Below are 27,802 nucleotides of genomic sequence, written 5' to 3'. Positions count from 1 at the left end.
TCTGACTTTTTTTTTCTCCTCAGACCACAAAAAATGCAAGTGTGGAATAAAACCTCAGTGCAACCCTTCTCCAAATGTTCTTTCTGGGCACAAACCACTAGGAATCTTTTCTGTACAAGCCCCATTGAAATGAATGACGTTAATTTCCTTGTAAAGGAATCCATTGATGACCACGTAGTCTGTATAAGAGGCCTTACTGCAGCTTTCACCAACCTAGTGCCCTCCAGTTGTTTTGGACTACAAGTCCCATCAGCCTAAGTCAGCATGATTGCCACCAGGTTGGCAAAGGCTGCCTTAATGTATCTATGTGTCCTCTATTTCCCTAAGCAATTCTTTAGGATATCAACACAGCCTGACCTCTTGTGGCAAAAATAAAAAGTAGACTAAGAAAACAAAGCAGAATTTACACACAGGATACAGTACTCTTAGGAGCAAAGTACTATATGTTTGTAATTGCCCAACAGCCACTATTGTGACAAGATGGTCAAGGCATTATGATAAAACATGTCATTATGTGTTAGGGACTTCAGCAGAAAATCCAACTTTACTATCAAGCACAAAATAATCACTTTTAATACACTGCATGCACAGAAGTGTTAATTGCAATGTGGCTCAACTGTGTCCTACCTGATAGTGATATGAAATGATGGGCATTAGTGTTTTTGTGGCATCCTGCAATGATGCACCACTAAAATTCAGATCTGTTGTAACAAGATTTCTAATGTTGATTCTTTCCCTCTCTCTGAATCTCTCCCCATTGTTTTGATTTGTGTTTACTGCATGACTGCTTGCAATTTTGGCTGCTTTTGACCACTTCATATTCAGGCGAAGACTTGGAAAGGAATGATGGATCTACAGCAAAACCCTACTTCATGTCAGCTAGCCTACACCGAATTCTGGGGAAGAAGGAACTGAGTCCTAAGAAGTTAATGGGATAATGCTTAAAATAATTGTGAAAATGGCAACAGTGTCAATTTTTAGAGGAGGAAAAAAGCAGGATGCATATTATTTAGGCAAAAGGGTTTTTTTAAGTATAAATGATGCTTTTGATTAATGAGTGATTGCTTTGTACTATCTAAAAATGAGCAAATGGGCAACATTTAAAACAATTATTTAACAGCTGTGAAACAAGGCCACATCATCATTTTTATAGAGTGCCTATGGAAAAGCGTAAATGTGAAGCTTTTTTTAATCTTTAGCTCTTAGTGTTTTAATAACTTTTCTAACTCAAGATTTTGCTGTTTGAAATTACAGCCATTTTGATAAATTTTTTTATAGGTGTATATTTGTAAAGGATATTCAGGCAATTTTTGAAAGCACTACAGTGATTCCTTACTAGCCATAAACAGATCAAGACTATAGGTAACCAGCAGGTGGTCCCAAATTTGTAATTATGGTGCTATGGCTGTATTTTTACTGTACATGCTGGTTGACAGCTCCTTAAACTGTGATTAAATTGTAATAATGGTTCCCTATGACGAAGGGCACATTACTATGCCAGTCACCTCCACTACAAATGGTATATATAAGGAAAAAAATATTAGTATCATACTGATTCATCTTCAAGAACATAATGAAACAGTACCAATTGTTTAGATTGCTTAGAATAAGAGTCATATTATTAAGAATAAACTGTTTAAGAAAGTTCTTATGCCAGAAATATCAGTTTAGGGATACAAACTAGGCCAAGCAATAGCCTTTTCCTTCTGATGCAATATTAAATCTGTGATGTAATTTTGAAATATTATTAATGGTACTGTTTAAGGGTGCCATGTTTTTGTCCTGTGTTATATAAAGATTTAGATCTAACTGAAATACTCAAAGAATAAAATTCAACTTAGTACTGTGTTTGCCCCTGTGGAGGAAGTCCTTCTGGACTATCCATCAACCCCTGGAAGCCCCAGTTTGGGTGTCTGCCTTTGAAGATTTTTCTTTGCTTTGCAGCTAATATAGACAGAGAGAGGGGGGAAGAAAGAGAATTAGATAAGTGAGGCTTAAGTTGCTTTGAGCCTCTTGTACACTATTTATGTGAACATCCATTTTTCATAAAAGAGAAGAGAGGCTTGTGTCCTGTAAATCAGCACTGTGACCCATCACCAATTAAAGCAAGAACTACTTTAGAGCCTCATGTAAGAAAACACCCAGTGACTGAATATCCAAACTCAATATTCCACATAATAAAGTGGAAAACTGTCTGAACACTGATTCGTAATGGCAAGTGTGGTTTTTATTATTTTAACTTTCTGAATTTAAAGTGAAGAAACATATTTCCATCAGCTTTGAAAGGCAAATGACCATGTTGTTCCATAGACAGCAATGGGAAAGTGCTAACTGTGCCAAGATTATAAATTGATATTAGAGGAGTCCAGCACTCTTACAGGTCAAATGTGTCTTACTATATGTGCTTATTAGTGGAAGCTGAGTGAGTCAACAAAATTGCAGAAAAATGAGAGGCATTTTCATATTTCTACCCTTTGGTTAAGGGCTTGCTCTAAGTTAGCTTCCTTTATTCACCTTGACCTATAAAATAATTGCAGGTCTCAGCTGAACTGCAAGGATATAATTTCAGCTTTTGTTCTTAAATCATGAGAGGCTTCTGAGTTTAGTGTGGCATGTTTTTTTAAAAATACAATATCATTTTGAGCTCCCTAACCCTTCAACATTGTAGCCCTTCATTAAGACAAAAGTGACTGGCTACTTAGACAGGATTTTAGCCTGATTTTCAGATTTGATATGCCAGCATATATTCAGGGTTGATGGTACCTCTCGTTATGCCCAAGATCATAAGATACGAACCTCCATACAGACTTGTGGGGTCCATTTGGACCCTAAGTGCACTTTTCATTGTTGAGCTGAGAATCCTGTAACTGGAGCCTTCCCAAATTCATTCAGGTGAACAGTTTGAACCCCACATAGCCATTTCCTTTCAGATTTTTCCCCTCTGTCTGTTATACTGAATCTGGTATAAAAGGAAGGGAGGAGTCCATCAAGTAACCTTTAACAGGGCTAGCATAGAACCTGAACACTTTTTTAACCCTCCTGTTGCAAATTTGCCAGGAAGTCAATTCTCTTGAAATACGTAAGGTTCATTTCAGGTGAATGTATTTTGGATTGGGGTGTTTAAATCTTAGGGAACTTGCAAAAACTAGAGATCAGAAATGCATTTAATTATTTACTATGCATACTTAAGGGCATACTTTCACTCCAGATGAATGTGGTCATAAGTTTGGATCCAGAGAAAAGTCAGATGAAGGGGGTGGTAGAAATTGACTTTCCAACCTGGTCCTCATCTCAGCTCCTGAAAAGCTTCTTCGGAGTGTCAGTGGACTCTGTTGAATGGGATGGGCTATGAGGGGAAACGGACTCCTTGAAAACATTTCACAGGCAGGGCTTTCACTTGAGGAAGGTGCCTCCACTTGATTTTCAGAAATCTCCCCCATACCACAGCTCACCCTCTTCACAGGATCCCCCAGCTCTCGGGAAAGGAGATACCAGGGAAAGGAGGGGCCAGGAAAGTCAGCTTCTGCTAGACCCTTTCTCCAGGCTTTCTGTGGTTCAACCATAACATTTATTTTCTAAGTCACAGACATAATTGGAGCTTGGAAATAGATATATTATTTGGGCTGTTGATCATTTACAAACTATAGATGTCATCCAGGACTGGTTTTTGAGAACTGTTCTGTGATGGCTAAATTATATTGCCCCAAATCCTGCTGTAGTTAGCAAGCAATAAGCAATTCAGAACAACTGGTTCTGAAAGCAGATGTGCGTTGCCATCAAAAGATGCATCAGGCCATTTCAGTAGGGTTGAATTCCACATGACTATGCAGATGGGATGAGTATGAATCTGCACTGGCAGCAAGCTGCTCATACAGAAACATATGTTGTGCTGAATCAGGCCAACAGAGTACAGTCCAACACAGTTACTCTGGGCTGTATTGTTCAATCGTCCTGCTTTAGAAATTAATAGAATAATTCCAGTTGTTCCCAATTAGACAGGATTTTAGCCTGATTTTCAGATTTGATATGCCAGCATATATTCAGGGTTGATGGTACCTGTCGTTATGCCCAAGATGCAGAGCTTGGAAAAGTTACTTTTTTGAACTACAACTCCCATCAGCCCCAGCCAGCATGGCCACTGGATTGGGCTGATGGGAGTTGTAGTTCAAAAAAGTAACTTTTCCAAGCTCTGCCAAGGTCATAAGATACGAACCTCCATACAGACTTGTGGGGTCCATTTGGACCCTAAGTGCACTTTTCATTGTGTAATGTACACATAAGTAGATCTACAAAGGTGTCCTCCTAGGGTATTGTCACAAACTCACCTGTACAATGTCCCCAAATTTCAGCCAGTTACCACTGTCTGGTTTTTCTTTCTGGAAACAAAAAAACCAGTGGAGTCCAAAAATACCCCAGAAGTCCCAAAGACAAATTTCTGCCTCGGGCACACTTTTCATTGTATAATTGGCACATGAGTAGACCTACAGGGTTGTCCTTTGGGACATAGTCACAAGCTGTCACCCATACGGTGTCCCAAATTTCAGCCAGCTACCACTTACCATTTTCCTGGTTTTTCTTTCTGGAAAGAAAAACACCACTGGGGTCCAAAAATACAGCAGAAAATTGTGTTGTTTACTCAATATACACAGAAAAGGGGCCAACGTATACTGCTCAGAAAAAATCTACCTCCAAAGTGTTTTTTGGCTCAAGGTGCGCACTTGTGCTGACAACACAGACAAAGAAGATCTTTAGGGGACAAAGTTATCGCATCCTTCCATTGGAAATCAAATTGAGGTACAGATATACCCCAAGATGTGATTTTTCTGCCAAGTCTGTATGATTTTTGAAGCTTAGTAAGATGTACCTCCACAAATGTTTAAGATAAGTGTGTGAAGCATCAAATGTTTTTGATGGGGAACATTCTAGAGCCATTGTATTAATTAAGCAACTGAGAAAACTGAAAATGCAAAGCAATAGCTCTGAAATTTGGCATTCATTCATTCATCTGAAATATCTGTTAAGTTGCTGCCCGGAGAAAACTTGGTAGACAAAATTCCTGAATATCTTTTTCAGAAATGAATGAGCATTAATGTGCAAATTGGGTAATTTATTTTTGAAAGACAAATGCTTTTGAACTTGATTGATATGTTTCATAATCCTTGGGCCAAATCCTGATGTGTATTATAAAGTCAGTTTTATGCATAACATGCTTTAACTAAAACTTGATTAAAATGCGCTTCCTTGCTTTTATTGGACAAATCATTTCATGGTGAGATGATTAAAATATAAATAGGCTTTGATTGTGCACTCATTCACGTCAAAGACAAGGCAAATGCCTCTTTGACTGGTGTAGCATCTGGCCCATACAATGACAAAGGGCTGATTACATTATTGAACCGGTGTTTTACAGTATAGTAAACACCAAAACATCAAGTATTGAAAATATAGAGGCTTTTGCTGTTGTGCTCAAAAGGGCCAGCAGGTGGCAGAATTGCTTTTGTATTGCATTGGTTTGATTGTTTGCTCTCTGCATTCCTCCTCCTAGTGGAAGACTTAGAAAGTCATGATGGCTCTACTGAGAGACCTTATTACATGAGTAAGTCTCTGCTGAAGATTCTGAACAAGCAGAACATGCAAACTAAGAGATGATAGAAAATGCCCCGTGTCCTAACTACACAATCATGTTATGTTTGATGTATTGTTTCTTCAATACAATATTGATTGTCAGCTTTTATTTATGCATGTTTTATACCAAAGTTATTGTACATGTGAAGCCATCAAAAATTTGTAATGACATTGTGTGCGTGCATGTGTTTATTCCAACAAAAAACAAACCATGGGAGCATTTTTATACTGAGATTTTCTATTTTTTTCCTTCCCATTTTGCCTTTACTTCTTGTGGCTTGGGTGTTTTGGAATAAAAGAGTAATAAAAGTATTTGGCAGCTTTTTTAAAAAAAGATGTGAAATGCTTCACTGTTGCAAATTTTGCTCTGAGTGAGTGAACAGATTGTAGAAAACATAAAGTTAAGATTACTCGAGAAAGAGAAGGTCCTTTTCAATATTATATGGTCATAGAATATATAAATGTTTCTTGATTGCATTTACAGTCTTGTCAGTCTCCTAGCCTGTACAGCTGTGTGCTCTATGACAAAGTGCCTTATCGGCTAATGGTATTAACTACTTTATATTCTGAAGTTTACAAGCACCATTTGAACCACAGAGCTCCTATTGCTTGGCAAAATAAAGAAAACTTTCAGCTTACTTGAAATGTATTGAAACAAAATTGTTTATTTGCCCCTTTGTGGAATATTTGCAGTAATTATATTTTCCTGCTATCATCTCTTCCAAAAATAGAACAGTAGAGAATGATATTTTTAGAGAATTGTTTAAGGACATTTGGATTTCTAATGCTTAGCTTTACCTGTGTCAAATGTATGCTGCAAGAAACTCTTCATCAAGGCCTAGCTTACCCAACTCTCATTTTAGAGGCTGTAACTATCGATACATGTTTGGTGGGTGGGACTCTGAAGCACTGATTCCATGCATCTATTCCTCATAAGGGCCTGTGCTGACTCTCCAGTTCAACAGATGGTGCAATCTACATGTATGAAACATATGCAAAATTGTGAACAATGTAGTATCCTGGTTTTTGTTTTTTCAGGTACTTCCCACCCTCCTGGTTTGAGGATGCTCAAGAAGAACAGGGTTACCAACTTTTTAGCTGCCCTTTGTAGCTGTGACGTTTTAACAGTAGTCTCACAGTGGCTTGCTAAAATTATCAGATAATTTTTCTCTCCATACTGTTAAAAGCTTCAGCTTCATTCCTGCACATTGAACTGCTGTTAAAAACACAACTCCAGAGATCACCTGAAAAGCTGACAAGCTGTCATGTGGACTTGCCCTAAGACTATTACATAAAATTACATACCATTGGAGTTAAAGGGGAGGGAACATTTTTTTCTGCTTCCAATAGTGTTAAAATAACTATTCTGCAGTTCCAGGAATGAATGCAATGCTGTCAATGGCAATTCAGTCCTGGTAGTGGCTGCTTCTTAAACACAGGTGACATGTATGTCCTTTTGGTCATGAAACTGCCTTTGCTTGCATCACAATCATAACTACAGTTAATGACAACTGTGGTGCATAAACTCTCAAAATAGAAGATAATAACTAGAGTGGTGCACCAACCATGTTATAACTATAGTGAAAGAGTGCTTGTGTATCTTAGCCCCAAGGGGACAGTGTGGGCAACTTAGGCTGCAAGTGTTGACATTCTTTCTCTAGATTAGTTTCCACTCTAATGACATTTCGTATTATTTCTTCAGAGGGGTGGAATTGCTTTCAGATCTGCAGCTTTACACCCCAATCCTAAATGCATTTACTTGGTGGCAAATTTAATGTATTCCAATGGAGCTTATTTCCAACTAAGTGCACCTAGGATCAGGGAGTTTAAATTCTGGATAAGATTAAATCCTGGCTCTGTTAAAGTAAGATAAATGTGTAGTATTCACTGGAACCAGAATTTAATTTTTAGAGCTCTTTCTACAGGGACTTGCACCTTTATAGAACAGGACATGCTGGTTAGCTAGTCAGGTCTGAACCACTCACTACTCCCCTACTATTTAAATTAGAAGAAATAGGATGCATACTACACTTGTGTAAAGTGTTTATTGCTTTAACTAGTGTAAAATGAATGCTTCATTTTTAGACTCTTGCTAAGATATTATTTTATAAAATGACTTAATTTTCTAACTTTTGATACTGATTATTGCTTCCGTTGTAAAATGTTGGTAATTTATATTTCACAGTAATAGAACTAAGAACTTAATGGCTTCTTCAGTTTTTGAAATGTATGGCTAATGGTACTACTACTGATCATTAATGCAGTCTGTTAGTAAAAAGGGTCCATTGGCATCACAAATAAGTATTCATAAATTGCATGGTGGCAAATGAAAGACCTTGTTGTCAGTTTCCCTGTGATCACATTTCTACTTCAAATGTGATTTTAGAGACTTTGGGGAGGGGTTCATGCCCAAACCAAATTAATATGAGCACACAGCCATCTGAGCTCTAAAATCTTTTTTGCTTCTGCTGTGCAGAAATAGTAGGGACATATTGTTGAAAATATCTTTTCAGAACTAAAATGTTTAATATTTAACACAACTTGTTGTTACTTATTGTTTTACAGCTCTTGCGGTTTGTTCTAATAAAGATTTAGATTTTAAAAAGCCTTTCTGTTTTTGTTCCTCTTTAGGTGGTTATCTTGAAAGAGTATTTATATTGTGTTACTTCCATGCATAGCCCCTTTCTTTTATATATACACACACACACACACACATTGTTTATTGAATTTTAGAACGTTACAAATCTTTAACACAACATCAACAATCAAAATACAATCTACACATAAAAATAGAACTTACTAAACTATCTTATATTTACTATATCCCCCTAAACCAGCCTTTCCCAACCAGTGTGCCTCCAGATGTTGTTGGACCACAACTCCCATCCGCCTCAGCCAGCATTGCCAATGGTCAGGAAAGACGGGAATTGTGGTCCAACAACATCTGGAGGCACACTGGTTGGGAAAGGCTGCCCTAAACTATCTCTCTTCCCCCTCCCAGGCAATGGTATATTTTATATGTACTTAAGTACTTTATTATATTTAATATGTTAACAAAACTAGAAGCTAAATAGGTATTGAAACCTTATCTAAATTAAAGTATTTTATGGTTTAGGTATTCCAGCTGGCCACATATTCTATTGGTGGGGTCCATCCGTGTGTTATTTGGCTTACATATATTATGAAAGGGTACCACTGTCCACAAAGTTTCTTTCTTCAACTGTCCTCTTGCTTGCACAGCCCCTTTCTGATCACTTTATTGAAGCACAGAACCCATTTGATTGGCAAAATGATGATTTTTGATATTCATCAGTGTACTCAGGATATAAGCAAGTAGGGCAAAAAATTGCTTATTTCACATATTTTCTCATGGGGCCTGAACTGGTGCTGAATGACCAGGAACAAGACCTTGGGGCATAGTTGATAGCTCAATGAAAATGTCAACCAAATGTGCAGCAGCTGTGAAAAAGGCAAATTCTATGCTGGGGATCATTTGGGAAGGGGGTGAAAATAAAACTGCCACTGTCATAATGCCATTCTACAAACTTTTGGTGTGACTGCACTTGGAATTTTGTGTACAATTCTCAAAGATATTATGGAACTGGGAAAGATTCAGAAAAGAGCAGCCAAAATGATCAAGGAGCTGGAGCAGTTCCCCTATGGAGAAAGTTACAATGTTTGGTGGTTTTAGTTTAGAAAAAAAAAAGGCAAGTAGAAGAATGTACAATTATGCATAGTGTGGAGAGGGGGGGTAGGGGAGTTTATCTCCCTCTCAGTACTAGAACCTGGGGCCATCCAATAAAGTTGAATATTGGAAGATTTGAGGCAGACAAAGGGAGATATTTTTTTCATACAGCACGTAGTTAAACTGGAATTCACTCCTCACAGTATGTAGTGATAGCCATCAACTTGGGTGGCTTTAAAAAATGGGTAAGACAAATTCACAAGAGAAATATGTCAATAGCTACTGGCCATGATGCAATCTTGAAGGTACTATGTCTCCGTACAACAGTTTCTGGGGATCAATGAGTGGGGAGAATGCTCTTATGCTTGTGGCCTGCTTGCAGGCTTCCCATGGGCATCTGGTACAATCCAGACAACTGGTCAATTTATGCAGATATAAAATAATTTAATTCTCCATAAGAATATAATTTAGAAGAACTATAAAACATTAGCAGAGAAAGCATCATCTGGAGTGTATATGCTAAAAATCTATGCTTTTTCATTAGTTTGCTGAAGTTTTTTAAGTGTTGGCAAAACATTACCCCAGGTGGCACACAGGTCCGTCCATTGTCCAGCCTTGCAGCCAGACGGGACTTGGCATTTATTTTATCCAGGTGTACATCTAAAAGTAGATGTTGCATATACACACTGGGGTTTAGGGAGCAGTTATATGGGACAGGGTTAAGCACTTCCACCCTCACATAGTTGCTTTTTAGAGGAAAAGGGGCCAAGAAAATGAATGAGTTGCACACAGTAACTCAGCCAGTATAACTTTGGGATGAGCCTTGAATTGTCCTTTAGTCATGAAAACAGGTGTCCCTAAGGTGTGGTGGATTCACTGTCAATTGAGCAACACAGTCTGTTAGATAATACATTATTGATTTTAATATAGGCTGTGACGAGAGAGATTATAAATGTTATTCAATACTTCTGTACAATTATTTCTAACTGAAAAGTATCTCTTAAGTAGTCAGTCATTTTAATGATTGTTCTGTATTGGTTTTAAATATTTTTATGATGCTGTACACCCCCCTGGTGTTTTATGAGATGGCAGTATATAAATACTTACATAAATAAATGATGGCAGCACCTTCTGGCCATTAGTAACAAAATCACATGTAGAATGACAAGCCCTAAGATTATTGACAAATAAATACAAGTGTTCCCTTGGAGAAGGGCTGTAGCTCAGTAGTAGATCACATGCATGCAAAAGCTCCCAGGTTTAATCCCTGACATCTCCAGGTAGAGCTGAGCAAAAGCATAAAACTTGGCACATAAACTTGATGACCAAAAGAGAGTGTACATGATATTGTACATGATATTTTACTGAATAGGTGGCTCTCTGCATCAACTAATTTTTGAAATAAGGGGAACCAGGGATGAATATGATTATTTTACATACATTCAGGCTTGGTTATAGGTTTGTGGGGGGGAAGCCCAACATTAGGACAGAGCTGTGTGTGCCATGCAGCCTGCTGTGTCCCCAGAAAATTAGCTTGCTGCCCTCTGGTGCAGTGGACCATGCTGTCCCATTGTCAGTACTGAAGTAACATTCAGCTACCATTCTGGTCAGCCTCTGTTCATGAAACGTATAAGGTACCATCTTATCCTTCAACTCCAGCATCAGAATGCCATGGGCTGGTCCTGCTCACAGGCTTCATGGAAGAACCATATTGCATTTGAGAGGGGGAGGTGCTGCTCTTGAACTTACCTTCCAAGTGCTGTCCCTGCTTTCTTGAGTGTCCCAGTGATCCTCCCCATGATGTAATATTCTCCAGAAACCTATTTCCTGTGGGGTGCCTGCTGGAGAACAAGTGATCAGGCACTGTTTATTTTGGGACTGAGAAGTTGCTTCCCACTCGATGAGCATCCTGTGCAAATGCTCCTGTCATTTTTGCACAAGAAGCTCACTGGTCAGAAGCTATGTTTACACAAGTGTTCTGTAGCTTGGGAACTACCACTTCACTCTCGGTGGGCACTCCACATTCGATTCCATGGAGACCCCTTGGTATCACAGGCTGCTGTCGTGCCACAGAAGGGCTAGGAAGGAGACACTGGTGATAGCAATATTAACATCTAGGTGAGGAGAAGCCAGAGATCCATGCAAAAGGCTTCCTTCTCTGCAGCCTGCCAGCCCACAGAGTGCTAACTGAGAAGGTGCCCCTAGCGTTATCTCATTAAGCACTGGGGACGGCTTCTCCACCTGAGGTGCTTGGCCATTCTGGCCTATGTTCATGGGTGAGGCATGACATCTTGGTTAGAGCCCCTGAGCATTTTGGCTGGAGATAATCTGACATCAACACTGAAGAATTTGGCCATATCTGCTTTTGGTTCCTTTTGCCTTTTCACAGACATAGGTGATTTTTCTCAAGACCGCTTAGGCTGCAATCCTATACCCATTTTCCTAGAAATAAGCCTCCCTCAATTCTGTAAGATTTACTTCTGAGTATACATAATAGTGCACTGTTAGCATGATAAAGGTGGTCATGATTTTGAAAACCTCCTCCTGAGCCAGTGAGTCTAGTTATCACTGATTTTGTTTTAAGGAATATTCCCATTCTAAAAATAATAATAATCTCATCCTTCAGAACAGGCATGATCTTCCAGATGTTGGACTACATCTCCCATCATCTAATAAATAGAGTTTAACAACATCTGGAGGACCAAGCTCCCCCCCCCACTTTAAATGGAAGCTCTCGTGTCACAAATATTAAAATCCTGTTTCTTTTTGAGGGGAAAACCAGGACTACAGATGAGGCAATGCACCCTCTGGCTTCCTACCACCCCACTCCAGCTGTCATCTTGTCTGAAAATGACTTGGTCCCTTCAGCTGGTGTTAGCCTAGGACCATTATGTTTCTAGACAAACTACTCTCCCTGCCATGGTTTGTAGTTCTGGTTCCCTCAGGAGGACAAATGCACGATAACTAGCTATGTAGTGGAAGATTCACATTCTAGATGAGAAGCTACACTGGAGAATCAAGTGCCTTCTTATATCATCACCATAATTAGGATGGCCAGGTGTGAAAAGAGAGCTGGAGGGGTTAATAGTGGAACAAAACTATTAAAGGTGCAGGAGTGCAGGAACACCTCTCTCCTCTTTTTCATCTGGTCACCCTATAAGAATCAAACCTGAATAGCAGTGATGCAAAGTTTGTACAAATTTAGCAATCCTTCCACATTTTCCTTCATCCCCAGCCATTCAGTTGCTGCAGCATTGGATCTCAGCACTGTGTTCTAATTCAGTGTCCATTATAGTTCTGAAAAAGACTCAGATGTAGTCTCAGCAGAGATCACCAGGAAATTATCCAAGGATCTTCATTCTAAGAAAAGTTGAGTAATGGGTCTGATTTTCACTGAAAAGTTGTTGAATCTTCCTAGTTTGAAAGCATTTTTAAAAAATAAATTGAAATGTATGATGGAGATTTCGATGTAGTTAAGACCTGTGTGGGGAAAGAAAGTAGGTGGTGCTGAGATCCCTTAAAGTACCGTGATCTTTATTTGATAATAGAAAAAGGAAATAGTATTAAAGAAATTAAGGGAAAGGCCTCCACATGCTTGCAAATTCTTTACTAGACAATTTCTGAAAGCAGAGAAACCTGTAATACACCTGGAAAACTTCAGAACACTAATAATTATTAACAGCAATTGAACAACGTATGATATATGCTTAGAACACAATATAATCCATCACTTCTAAATTCATCATCTCAGAAGACTAAGGCAAAGAACACATTTGTAATCTAAAAGTTGGGGTAAAAGGGTTGTTGAGAGTCCAAGACATTTAATGTTTATTTATTTATTTATTTATTTATTTACATTTTTAAACCGCCCTATAGCAACAAGCTCTCAGGGCAGTGTACAAAAGATAAAAACAGGTTAAAACACAAATAAACATGAAAACAATACAGTATAAAAAATATATAAACAAAATTAAGACAAAGACAAATTAAAGTAGAATTTAAAATGCCTGGGCAAAGAGGTAGGTCTTTACCTGGCACCGAAAAGATAACAAAGGCACCAGGCGTATCTCGTCAGGGAGGGCGTTCCATAACTCGGGGGCCACCACCGAGAAGGCCCTAGCTCTAGTTATTACTCTCCGGGCCTCCGTATGCGTTGGAACCCGGAGAAGGGCCTTCGACATCAGGCGCAGTAAACGGGCTGGTACATAGCGGGAGAGGCGTTCCACCAGGTATTGCGGTCCAATGCCGTTAAGGGCTTTATAGGTAAGAACCAACACTTTGAATCTGGCCCGGAAACATATTGGTAGCCAGTGCAGCTGGGCCAGGACAGGAGTTATATGATCATATTTTTTAGTCCCGGTAAGAACTCTGGCTGCAGCATTCTGCACTAGCTGAAGTTTCCGAACCATCTTCAGAGGTAACCCTATGTAGAGTGCATTACAGTAGTCCAATCTAGAGGTTACCAGAGCATGGATAACTGTGGCTAGGTTCTCCCTGTCCAGATAGGGTCGTAGTTGGGCTACCAGCCAAAGCTGGTAGAACGCATTCCGTGCCACCGAGGCTACCTGAGCCTCCAGTGACAGGAGCGGATCTAATAAGACCCCCAAACTACGGACTTGTCCTTTAGGGGGAGTGTAACCCCATCTAGGGCAGGTCTGACATCAACCATCTGGGCAGAGAGCTCCCCCACCAACAGCATCTCAGTCTTGTCAGGATTGCGTCTCAGTTTATTAGCTCTCATCCAGTCCATTATCACGGCCAGGCAGTGGTTTAGTACATCAACAGCCTCACCTGAAGAAGATGAAAAGGAGAAGTAGAGCTGCGTATCATCAGCATATTGCTGGAAACACACTCCAAATCTCCTTATGACCTCACCCAGCGGCTTCATATAGATATTAAAAAGCATGGGGGACAGAACCGAACCCTGCGGGACCCCATATTGGAGTACCCAGGGATTCGAGTAATGCTCCCCAAGCACCAACTTCTGGAGACGATTCTCGAGGTAGGAGCACAGCCACTGCCAAGCAGTGCCTCCAACTCCCAAGTCTGCAAGTCGCCCCAGAAGGATACCATGGTCAATGGTATCAAAAGCCGCTGAGAGGTCCAGGAGAACCAACAGAGTTACACTCCCTCTGTCTTTCTCCCGACAGAGGTCATCATACAGGGCGACCAAGGCTGTTTCTGTACCAAACCCCGGCCGAAAGCCCAATTGAAATGGATCCAGATAATCAGTTTCATCCAGGAGAGCCTGGAGCTGGTGAGCGACCACACGCTCTAAAACCTTGCCCAGGAATGGAACATTTGCTACCGGTCTATAGTTGTCAAGGTTTTCAGGGTCCAAGGAGGGTTTTTTTAGGAGCGGTTTTTTTAGGAGCAGTGATATTGACTTAAAAAAAAAAATATTGCATTTAGATGGAGACTAAATGAATCTTTATTATAGAATGATAAAATAGTGCAGGAATGTAAGAAGAAATTAAAAGAGTTTTTTGAACACAATTTACATAAAGGAACAGATGAAAATATTGTTTGGGATACAAGTAAAGCATTTATGAGGGGATATTTTATTAAATGTAATTCTGAATTAAAAAAGAAGAAACAACAGAAAATGCAATTGATCTTGGAAGAAATAAAACAAAAAGAGGAAGAATTGAAAAAGAATCCAACTAAAGCTTCTACTGTAAATCAAATTAAAATGTTACAGAAACAAGTGTCAATGTTGACAGTTAGAGAAATTGAAAGGAAATTAAATTTTGCTAAACAAAGGACTTTTGAATTTGCAAATAAACCGGGGAAATTGCTAGCATATAAATTAAGAAAAGAACGACAAAAATATCTTATTTTAAAGATACAAGAAGGAGATGAGATGTTGACAGACAATTTAAAAATCCAAAGGGTTTTCCATCAATATTATTCAACTTTGTACAAGTGTCAGGAAATTCCCTCAGATAAAATAGAAGAGTATATATCCAAACAGAATTTGCCTAAAATTACAGATCTTCAGAGACAAGCTATTAATGGTCCTATTATGTCAAGAGAAATATCTGAGGCTATAAGTAAAATTAAATTAGGAAAGGCGCCAGGACCGGATGGACGATCAGCAATGTATTACAAATGCTTGGAGGAGGAACTTTTACCACCTTTACAGTATACAATGAATTCTATTTTACAAGAGGGGAAGATACCGGATAGTTGGAAAAATGCCAATATAACATTAATACCTAAAGAGGAGCAGGATTTAACTAAAACAAAAAATTATCGGCCAATATCTTTACTGAATAATGACTATAAAATTTTTACAATGATTTTGGCTGAAAGAATGAAAATAGTATTGCAACAATTTATTCAGGAAGATCAAGCGGGGTTTTTACCTAAAAGACAACTACGTGATAACGTCAGGAATGTTTTGAATGTGTTGGAATATCTAGAACAATGAAATGACATACAAGCTGCTTTGATTTTCTTGGATGCTGAGAAAGCATTTGATAATTTGAATTGGAAATTTATGTTTAAGGTTCTAGAGCAAATGGACTTTGGAGATAATTTTATAAAATGGATCAGATCGATTTATACATCACAGAAGGCACAGATAATTGTCAATGGGGATTTAACGGACTTATGTGAAATACAAAAGGGTACAAGACAGGGATGTCCATTGTCCCCCCTTCTATTTATTCTGGTTTTAGAAGTGCTGCTTAGAGACATAAGGCAAGACAAAAAGATTTCGGAAATAAAGATAAAAAAAGAGGAATATAAATTGAGAGCATTTGCTGATGACTTGATAATTGTATTAGAAAATCCCTTGGAAGGAATCAAAGTATTGATGGATAAATTAGAAGAATTTGGACCATTAACAGGATTTAAGATCAGTAATCAAAAAACGAAGATGTTGGTGAAAAATTTATCTTTAAGAGATCAAAAAGAGTTAATGGAGAAGATAGATTTTAAAATAGAAGAAAAGGTGAAATATTTAGGTATCATTATGACAAATAAAAATTCAAAGTTGTTTCATAATAATTATGAAAAACTATGGACAGAGATTAAGAAAGATTTGTTAAAATGGGATAAATTACAGTTGTCATTAATGGGTAGAATATCTGTAATAAAAATGAATGTATTGCCGAGAATGATGTTTCTATTTCAAACAATACCTGTCATATCCTCTGATCTACCTTTCAAACAATGGCAAAAAGATATTTCTAAATTTGTTTGGCAGGGGAAAAAACCAAGAGTTAAATTTAAATTATTACAAGACGCCAAAGAAAGAGGAGGGCTGGGATTACCAAATTTGAAACTTTATTTTGCTGCTTGTTGCTTAGTCTGGATAAAGGAATGGATTCTATTGAGGAATAAAAGATTATTGGATTTGGAGGGTCACAACCTGAAGTGGGGATGGCATGGATATCTATGGTATGATAAAGTAAAAGTTAATGTGGATTTTAATAATCATTTTATAAGACGTCCTTTGTTGAATATATGGAATAAATACAAAACAAGGTTTTTTTTCGAAAATACCACTATGTGTTTCAAGTCAAGAAGCATTTTATAGAAGAGAAATGGCTGGAAAAGAGAAATGGTTAACTTACCAAGAACTATTAGAAAATGTGCATGGTGAATATATAACGAAAGAGAGAGAACAACTAATAGAGGAAGGATATAGTTCACAATGGTTTGCCTATTTACAATTGTTAGAAAGATTTAAAATGGACAAGAAAATGTATGGGTTTGAAATAAATAAATCTGATTTTGAAATAGGTTTGTGTACAAATGATGAATGCATAATTGCAAAAATGTATAAATTTTTATTAAAAATGGACATGGAAGAAGAACAAGTAAGAGTGTATGGTTAAGTGGGCAAAAATTTTTGGTTATAATATACAAATAGATCAATGGGAAAATATGTGGAAAAAAGGTTTGAAATTTACATTATGCTATAATCTTAAAGAAAATTTTTATAAAATGATGTATCGTTGGTATATGACTCCAGAAAAGTTGTCAAAAATGTATAGTAATGTTTCTAATGTATGTTGGAAATGTAAACAACAAGAAGGATCTTTTTATCATATGTGGTGGTTGTGTAAACAGGCAAAATTATTTTGGGCACAGATAGGTAGGATGATGCAAAAAATCTTAAAGATAAATATTCAGTCAAAACCAGAATTTTTTTTATTGGGTTTTATGGATAAACAAAAGGAAAAGAAATATGGAAGAATAATATTATATATGATCACGGCAGCAAGATTACTATATGCACAAAAGTGGAAAATGGAATCGATACCAACAATGGAAGAATGGCTATTGAAATTAATGGACTTAGTTGAGATGGACAAATTGACATGTCTTATTAGAGAAAAAACGACAGATACATTTCTTAAGGAATGGAAGCCTCTTTTGGACTTTTTGTTGAAAGAAAAAAATGAAATGATGATAATGGGATTTGACGATTAATTAAGATAGACTTTGGAAAAAAGTGAATTTTGTATGTTTTAGGATACAGGTTTGATATATATTATATACTTATAGCTGATCTGTAACAAATCGGAAGTCAAGTTTTTCTTTTTATTTTATTTTTTTCTGTTGTATTGTTTTTGTTGTATTTGTATTTGTTTTTATAAAAATTTGAATAATAAAAAAATTATTATAAAAAAAAAAGGAGTGGTTTCACCACCGCCTGTTTCAGGCAGGGTGGGACCACTCCCTCTCGTAAAGAGGCATTGATCACCTCCTTGGCCCATCCGGCTGTTCCATTCCTGCTAGCTTTTATTAGCCATGAGGGGCAAGGATCCAGAGCAGACGTGGTCGCCCGCACCTGTCCAAGCACCTTGTCCACATCCTCGAGCTGTACCAACTGAAATTCATCCAATAAAACAGGACAAGACTGTGCTCTGGACACCTCATTAGGATCAACTGCTACAATATTGGAGTCAAGGTCCCGGCGGATGTTCGTGATCTTATCTTGGAAGTGTCTCGCAAACTCATTACAGCGAGCTGTTGATGATATTATTGCGTTCTGAGGACCAGAATGTAAGAGTCCCCGAACAACTTTATAAAGCTCCGCTGGGCGGTTGGAAGATGACTGAATGGAGGCAGCAAAGTACTGCTTCTTTGCTGCCCTCACCGCCTTCACATAGAGCTTGGTGGAGACCTTCACAAGTGCAAGGTTACAGCCGTCGGGAGTTCGTCTCCATTTGCACTCAAGCCGTCTCCTTTCTTGCTTCATCACTCTTAGCTCTGGGGTAAACCACGGAGCCCATTGAGCTCTGCAAAGGAGAGGGCGCATTGGGGCGATCGTGTCAGCTGCCCGGGTCATTTCCGTATTCCACAGATTGACCAGGGTTTCGACAGGAGCGTCAGTTTTATCAGCCGGAAAACTCCCCAGAGCCTTCTGAAAACCCTCAGGATTCATTAGTCTCCGGGGATGGACCATCTTAATTGGTCCTCCAACCTTGCAGAGGGAAGAAAACATTGTGAGTCTAAACCTCAATAGGCGGTGATCTGACCATGACAAAGGAACAGATGTAAAATCCCTCACTCCCAGATCACCATCCCCTAATCCAGTGGCAAAAATCAAGTCTAGAGTGTGCCCCGAAATATGCGTAGGGCCAGTAACAAATTGAGACAGCCCCATGGCTGTCATGGAGGCCCTGAGCCGCCCCGGACAAAGCGGTCTCGGCATGAATGTTGAGATCCCCCAATACCAGAAGTTTGGGGGATCGCAACACCAAGCCCGCGACCACCTCCATCAGCTCAGTTAGGGAAGCTGTTGGGCAGCAGGGTGGATGGTACACCAACAGTATTCCCAGTCTGTCTCGTTGACCCAATGCAATGTGAAGGCACTCCAGACCATTAGCCACCTGGATAGGGTGCCTAACAAGAGGGATTAAACTTCTAGAGACCACAGCGATTCCCCCTCCCCGACCCTCGGATCTACCCAGATGCTGAACCGAATACCCAGGTGGGCACAGTTGGGAGAGATTAATGCCTCCCAGATCGCTCACCCAGGTTTCAGTAATAAACGCCAGATCGGCCACCTCATCCACAATTAAATCATGGATGAGGGAGGTTCACCCCATATGCACAGAATTGTTTTTAATTAAATCTGGATCTCTTAAACTACTCCAGCATTTTCTTGCATTACATGCTACCTCTGAGAATGGACTACAGTTATTGATTATTGTGTCTGTGATTGTTCATGAGACATAACTTATTGCAAACCTGCTTTCTTTCTCCTCTTTAAGGCATGCTCATAAACAGACACACTGTGATTGATGTGTTTTACGTATCACATAGTTTTCTTAACTTTCAAATTACATTTAAATCTACAGTTGGCTAGCGGCCATAGAAATCTTAATCCATCTCCAGATGAATTTTAAAACCAGGGCTCATTCTCTCTCTCTCTCTTGCTCTCTCTCTCATTCCTCTGTCTGCATCATAGATGGCCTGATCTCTAAACTTGGTGTCTTGTTCCTGCTGCAGTTGGTTCTCCTGTAGTCATTCTCTCCCAATAGAGAGAGGAAAGGAGCATAAGAAAGGTAATCTGTGGGAATATACATATGCCAGTGGGCAACATTTCTGTAGCCAAGAATGATACACTGGGGAAGTCTGAAGTAAAGAAGAACAGAGTGATGGAAGAATTTTTTTTTTTAGCAAGTTTGACGAGATGATACTAGGAAGACCTTTGGAAGATGCAAGCAAGAGTTGCCAATGCAGTGCCCACAGGCGCACATGCATTGACATGTGAAATTAGGCTTGAAAGAAGCATTATGTTGTAGCCAATAGAATAGTGGTGGTGGTGGTGGTGGAGTATGTGTGTATTGCCTGTAACAGTTTCTCTAGTATGCAAATATGCCCAGAAGGCCAAAAAGATTGGCAACCTCGGAAGAGAAAGACCAAAGGGAAGTCTAGGCAAAAGCATGTCCAGTTCAAAGGACAAGCAATGGTCTCATCTGCACCATACATGTAAAGCACATGGCTTCCTTCAAAGAATCCTGGGAACAGTAGTTTACACCTTACGAGCTGCAATTCCCAGCACCCTTAACAAAACTACAATTCCCAGGGTTCTTTGGGAGAAAAAGAGTGCTTTGAATGTGCTTTAAAGGTATGTTGTGGATGTGACCATAGTCCGCTCAGTCTTGAATTAGGCTCTTGGCAGAGGGGACATAAGCAATTGCTTGACTCAAGTGAACTATATTAGCAGCATATCAAACTGAAATAATTAGACCAGCCCACACCGACTCACACAAGACTGGGTCTGGAATTCTAACTACCTGTGTGAAGTGGTGAAGTTGGAGAACGTGCTACTGCAAAAGCATGCTACTGGCTGCCAACAACTCTCACTCTTACATCCCCTAAATTTGGAATAGGGAATTTGTCTCCTTGCTTGGCACTGGAGTTGCATGTCCCTGGCACGGCAACAGGGATGGGGAACCTGTGGAGCTCCAGGTCTCGAAACCATCGGCCAATGGCCATGCTGGGAGGGACTGATGGGAGCTGAAGGCCAACAGCATCTGGAAGGTCATAGGTACTGTTCCCTGCAATACCGGCTGGTTATAGTCCCAACGCAACTTGTTTTCCCAAGTGCAACCCTTTGCCTTTTCTCCCATTGAGGTCAAAGGGAGGTATTTACTTCAGTAAGTGGGCAAAAATAAATACAGCCTGTCACACTGATGACATTTTCACAAGTAAATCATAATTATTAACAGTGACTAATAATTTGCAATGTCATCCACAAGAACAGCACAGCACCAACACAGGGAACACAGAAGAGAAAATGTGCAGCTCATTCTCTTTTGCCTTCCTATGAACTTGACCACGTGCCACTTGTACATTTGTTGCTGGTTTATGGAAGAAGACGGCTCTGTAAATGCATGTTTTCCCAAGAGGTGACATAAGTGTTGCTTTCAGGGGATATAGCGAGAGGAAAGGGATGGATTGCTTTTATACACAGGGCCACAATGTTTTCTGGTTGCCATCATTTGCTACATCTGACCAAGTCGATTCCCTGCTTCGGATCAATTTTCAGGTCATCATATCCCGAGGTCTCATTTCTGTTGGTTTTGCTGGGCTAGACAAATGATCTATTTTCATTTTGCTGCCTGAAATTGTTTTGTGTTTTTGGTATTGTTACTATTATTGAAAGGAAGGAAGAGCGAGAATGACCACCAAAACTGAAAAATATCTTGTTTCCATTTGCCTCCAAATAATGTTCCTGTGACCTATCTAGTTTTTATGATTAATTGAATTAGTTGTGTACACTGCTCCAGTTCCTTAGTTACAGACACAGGGAATGTAGGAAGGGGCTGTATTCCAAGCCAGGCTATCGGTCCATCTAGCGTGGCATGGTCTGCACTTGGTATGGGGAACTTGTGGCCACCCCCTAGAGGCTGATGGGGTACAACTTTAAACATCCCTGCAGAACATTCAGTGTACTAGCTGAAGCTGTGGGGAGTTGGAGTCCAATAGCACCCAGGAGGGGCCAGCTTTCCCACTCATGGTCTAGACTGCCTGGCAGTGGCTCTCCAGCATTTCAGATGGGTCTTTCCCAGATCTACCTGGAGAGGCAGTAGACTGAACAAAGCATGTGCTCTAACAACGAACTATGTCCTCCCGCAGTTACATCTTAGCAGAAGTGAAAGCTGCACCACACATTTCGCTGGCCTGCCTAGCAAGCAGAATTAGAACAGAGGAAATCAGCAGGAGAACATTATTATTATTGTAATATTGTATAGGAATGCCTGGATTGAAGAGTGGTTTAAAATATAATGTACCCAATAAACATTAAAACCACAAAATCAATAACCCACCACAACACAGCAGAATATAGACTCCTGTAGCAAACAGAGCAGCTCTCTAATTCATTCAGTTCCAAAGGCCTGAAGGAAAGAACATCTTCATTTGATGTTGGAAAGTTGTCTACATGAGGAACAAGCATATCTCCAATGGGGAGAGTTCCACAACCAGGGTGCCATGACAGAGAAGGTCCTATTCCACATCACCACACAAAGGAGCACAGCTGTCAGTGGGGACTACATGCAGGGTCTCCCTTGCAGGTCTTAAGGCCCAGGCCAGCAAAGGGTCAGGAGAGGGTCAAATACTTGGGTCCCAAGTTATATAGGGCTGTATTATAAACCCAGGTCAACATCCTAAGTCGAGTACCAAGCAGGCAGATAATGCATCTCTTTAAGGACTGGTGAGATATGATCCTGTTTTAGAGCACTGCTCAGTACCCTTGCAGCTGCATTCTTCACCAGTTACAGCTTCCAGACCATCTTCAAGGGTAGCCCCAGCCAGAGCATATTGCAGTACTTTTAACATGAGTTTCTCAAAGTGTGTCCTCCTGTTACTAGGCTATCTCAATTCAGGAAGGGCTGTAGCTGGCAAGCTGGTGCTAGAAACAGGCACTCCTTGCTGTTTCTTGCAACTGAAGCCACCTGGGCCTGAAATAACAATGATTGTTCTAGGAGAATTCCCAAGCTACAGACCTGTTCCTTCAGGGGGAGTGCAACTCCATCTATAATGAGTCCAACTCCCAGGCTGAGGAACTTCCCCCCATCAGTGCCTCCATCATGTTAGGATTCACTCTCCATTTATTGGCTCTCATCCAGCCCATTACCAACTCTAGATACAAACTGAATAGCCTCTCCTGATTCAGATGGAATGGGGAAAAAGAACTGAGTGAATTCTAAATCCCCAGATGACTTGTCCCAATAGGTTTATACAGATGTTTAAAAGCATATAGGACAAGATGGAACCCCATGAAACCTCACAGCACAAGTTCCACAGGGCTGAGCAGAACTGCCCCCCCACAACACTCTTTCAGTCATCCAGGTATGAGCAGAACCATAGTCATACTGTCTGTGCCCCAGCTCCAAACCTGCAAGGCCCTTCCAGGGCAATATTGTGGTCAACTGTATCAAAAGTCCCTGAGAGATCAAGAATAAACAATACTCTGTCATTCTTCCAATAAAGGCCATCAGTCAGGGTGACCAAGGCCATTTCAGTGCCAAAACAGACCTGAAGCAAGGTTGTAATGGGCCAGGATAATCTGTTTCCTCCAGACATGCCTGAAGCTGACCCAATCTCCCTTGCCTAGGAAAGGGACGTGTACAACTGGACAGCAGTTGTTTAATACCTCAGACTGCAGGGAGGGCATCTTGAGAATGGGCCACTTCTTTCAAGGTAGTGAGCACCACACTTTCTTGCAATGAGGCATTAGCCACTCCCTGGATTATTATACAGCCACAGTAGTGGCTGTATACTATAGCCATTATGGATTCTTCACATTCTGCTGTGTTAAATTGACAATACCCTCCGTGCCATTCTGCTGCTTCTCATAAGCTCATTTAAAACAAAATCTTACAAAACCTATAGTCCTGAACTCAGAAATGCTTGCTTAACAACTCTCAAAGTTTTCATGGTGACATACAAAACACTCAGAGAGAATCCACAGTTCAAAGTATAAAACGAGAAAAAAAATCCAGACCCCTGTTGGACTTTATTCTGTCAGTGGTCTCATAATTTGTTGAAATTCATTAAAAATTAGCCATGTTCACAGAGTACCTGTAATCCTATTACTGACCTTGCCCCATTATCTAACCTTCATTTTCTTCAGTTTAAAAGTTTTAAAATGCCTGGCTGATTTTTAAATAATTTAAGAAATTTAACATTGGAGTCTATGATAGTGCAGGTAAGTTCGGTAAGAACCAACTGTCAGTGTTCTAATCAGACCAACAGCTGTTTGGCTTGGCTAATCAGGTAGCTGCACCCACACCAGACATTTCCCCCTCTTTAGACAGTCATGGCTTCCCCCAAAGAATCCTGGGAAGTGTAGTTTGTGAAGAGTGCTGAGAGTTGCTAGGAGACTCCTGTTCCCTTGACAGAGTTCTAGTGGCCAGAGTGGTTTAACAGTCAGTCCCTCTTCTGGGCATTGTAGCTTCTGTAAAGTTTATAGTGTATTTTATGTATTTTAATTATATTTTATGTATTTTAAATTTATTTTCATGTTTTTGTGATTTTACTGTTTACAATTTTATTATGTACATGTTTGATTTTATTTTTGTAAGCCACCCTGAGTGCCCTATTATAGGGTAGAAAGGCAGGATAGAAAGATTTTAAATAAATATTTTGCAGTGTTCTTAATATGCTGAGTTTTCCTGACTCTAAAATGCCTGGACAAGGTCACTGTCTCTCATGACTATATTCTGTTGAGCTTCTAATCATTGACATAGTCCTCAAAGGGGGGGATTAAAATGTAGAATTTCAGCAAGAAAATATAGCACATCATTTGGGGTTTCTGTGTGTGATAGAAAACTGAGTCCCAAACACTGCTGTTTTCATTACACATGTACATGCTCAAGGCAAGGTGTTGCTTAGATAGTGCAACACAGTGCCTTGAGCATGTAAATAAACCAACACTGATGGCCTATAACCAATACAGCACAATCTACTGTCACCGTTTACATTTTTCATGGACTGCTTCTTCTTCGAGGGTCAACTATTTCCTTCATACATCACACTAGATTACCTCCACTGAATTGGAAGAGCCATAGCTCATTAATAGATGCATGCTTTACAGGCAGAAGGTGCCTGGTTTAATGCGTGCTTTCTCCAGGTAAGACAAGGAACCCTGCCTGAAACCCCAGAGAGCTGCTGCTCTAGCCTAGACAATACTTAGCAAGATTTATCAATGGCCTGACTCAGAAGAAAGCTGCTTCCTATGTTTCTCCTGTGGTGATAACTGTGCAATAAACTTGAAAGGACCTCTTTCACCAATATTAGCTGGTTGCTTCCTAGCACAAAACATATCCTTCAACTGCTGCATGTTATGGAGTCCCCTCTCTGGAGCGTCACCTTGTAGTGGTGAGTGGGCTTGCGTGTTCCATTGAACCCTATGAGTGATGCCATTGGGAGTCATGTACTCCCAGCAGGGTCACCCATGGCAGTAAGGTCAAGGGAGAGGAACCAGACAAAGAATGATCCAAGAATGTCCTCAATGGCAGAACAGGTGGAAGATAACAATGTGTATGTTACAACAGCTGTGAAGGCAGATGAGGGCTGCAGCAGATAAAGGACTTCCAATTGTCGTGATACCCATGCCATTGAATCAAAGCCTTTTTCTGTCAAGATTGTGTGTTGATCATTGTGTGCTGATCTCCCCACATAAAACAAATTCACGTACAGGTGTCTTCCATAACAAAAGTCCCATGGCGATCCCTAGTCATGGACTGGTACATCTGTGGTGGATACAGATTCAGACAGATCCATTGTTAAAGACTTTATTTTGGAAGACAATCTTACTCGGTCACGAGTGATTGCCAAGAAGAGAAGATTAAGTTACAGAGTCCTTTAATATTCCATTTAGTGCATCAGATGTAGCTGCTTTCGTTTCAGTTGCAAGGCTCCTGTGACTTTAGCATCTATATAATAAGCAAAAGCAACTGAACAACTGAGGCGTTCCCCATTATTATATCTCCATGCCAAGAGATTTCATTGCAGTTTATTATTCATTCATTTATAAAAATATTTATATAGCGCTTTTCATAAAAATTATAGCAAAGTGGTTTACTATATAAATATACAATAAAACCATATAAAATTTTAGATCAGAAACCATTAACTGTTGCAGAGAGATATCGTCTTAAATGCTTGCATAAGCCTGGTGACATAGAAAAGTTTTCAGCAGGCATTTTAAAGTCAGAACTGAAGGTATTAATGATCTCTCTCAGCTGATCATTCCACAGAGCTGGGCTGATGACACTAAAGGCTCCATTTCTTCTTCTTGTCAAATGAGTCTCGCTAACTCAGGGGTTGACCAACAATGCTCCTGCATATTGTCTCAGTGATCAAGCTAGGATATAAAGGTTCAGGTGGTCCCTAAGATATGCTGAACCTAAGTTGTTCAGGGCTTTGTAAATTAATACCTTGAACATGGCTCAGTAGCAGATGAGCAGTCAGTTAAACATCTTGTTAAACAGCTTGGGAGTCTGGGTACAAATCTTATCTTGGGGTTTTTTTATGCTATACTTGTATTGGGCATAACTGAGACCATGAGATCTTGCTGCTGCAGCTAAGCTCTCCATAGAAGTGGTGTATGTGTATTTCTTTCTATCTAGGAGGAGAAACAATCCTAACGTTGCAAAGACTCTAGTAAAACAGCTTGAACGTTACTGTGTGGAACAATAAAGATGGGAAAAGAAATGAGTTATACACAGCCCATTCTTCTGATTTCTGTTTTTATTCCACTGCACAGAGGGACTCAAGACTTAACCTAAAGGTTTAGGGTTTTAAAGTTTCCCTAAAGCAGGGATGGGGAACCTGCGGACCTCCAGATGTTGCTGGACTGCAACTCTCATCATCCCTGTTCATTTGGCATGCTGGTGAGGGCTAATGGAAGCTGAGGTCCAACATCATCTGGAGGGCCACAGGTTCTCCATCCCTGTTGTAAAGGTCCTCAAAAGAAGTTAGATCTTGGGCAGAGGGACCAGGAGGAAGGATGCTATTTTCTCAAGGACCCTTCCCCAAGAATCCCTTCTAAATAGTACCAAAAGTGAACCAATAACTTTTGCTATTCAGTGTTCACTCTGCCTGACCCACAGGACCCTAGCAGACACTCCTCTGATTCATCACATCTTTTCAGTTCCCTCCTCTCAGCCAGTCAGGTATCACCAGGCACCATCCTCTTTCCTATCAGGTTCTCCTGGGTTCCAGCCCCAATCTGATGCACCTCCAGGAACTTCCAGGCTCTGCCACCAGTCTCGGGGCCTGAACTGCGTAACAGCTGACAATTGAAATGCAAGAACGTAGAACGTTTGTGAATCACAAGTGGGATGAGTGTTGTGCTCATGCCCTGCTTTTCACAGGCATTTGTTTGGCCACTGAAAACAGGATGCTGGACTAGATAGTCCTTTGGTCTGATCCCATAGGCCTCCAGTTCTTAAAAAGAGGAAGATAGGAAGCTTCTTACACTGACTCAAACTACTGGTTCATCTAGCTCAGCACTGTGTACGCTGGTTGGCCATGGATCTCCAAGGTTCCAGGCAGGAGCGTCTACCAGTTTTACCTGGAGATGCTGGGAATTGCATTTGGGACTTTCTGCATTCAAAGCAGATACTCTACCGTTACATACAGAGTAAAAGTAAAAAGGCCTGGCATTTTGGTGCGAACATTGTTATGTGGACATTGCAACAACAACAACAATCCCCAACACACACCTGTCTGGAAGCAGCCCTAGTTTCTGAATGGAAAACACACATTTGTACAAGTTTGCACTGTAAGACTGTATCCTCCTTTTATATAGGACAGGGGGAAAGTCACATTCTAGAATAGCCCTCTTGTGCCCACAGTTGAGCAATAGCAGGGCAGGTGTATTGGTTATCTTATTGTGAACCATGAGAACCACTTGCTTTAGGTACGGTATGCACATGTATATATTAAAAACGCATGTGGACCCAGGGTAAGTTGCAATACATGCTATTGGTAGAGGGAGCGAGGGAAACT

At 40.0% G+C, this 27,802-nt stretch overlaps 1 protein-coding gene across 11 annotated transcripts in view; it reads left to right on the top strand.

Annotated features, from left to right (window-relative positions):
- The window catches only part of SLC44A5 (solute carrier family 44 member 5), a 258,713-nt gene extending 250,504 nt beyond the window's left edge, over window positions 1–8,209 (top strand). For 8 of the 11 annotated variants that reach the window (XM_061633449.1, XM_061633447.1, XM_061633439.1 and 5 more), the window contains 2 exons: window positions 5,546–5,596; window positions 6,664–8,209. In XM_061633449.1, the coding sequence (XP_061489433.1) occupies window positions 5,546–5,596; window positions 6,664–6,788 (176 nt within the window). In that variant the 3' untranslated portion in view covers window positions 6,789–8,209. Of the gene's footprint in view, window positions 1–825; window positions 4,136–5,545 lie in introns of those variants that run through there. The other 3 variants (XM_061633443.1, XM_061633441.1, XM_061633442.1) reach the window with 3 other exon arrangements.
- Window positions 8,210–27,802: the final 19,593 nt, after the last annotated feature.

Source organism: Rhineura floridana, chromosome 6, assembly GCF_030035675.1.
Source record: "Rhineura floridana isolate rRhiFlo1 chromosome 6, rRhiFlo1.hap2, whole genome shotgun sequence".
Classification (NCBI taxonomy): domain Eukaryota; kingdom Metazoa; phylum Chordata; class Lepidosauria; order Squamata; family Rhineuridae; genus Rhineura; species Rhineura floridana.
Note: the sequence above shows the minus strand (reverse complement) of the source record. Positions and strands in the feature narration are given on the sequence as shown.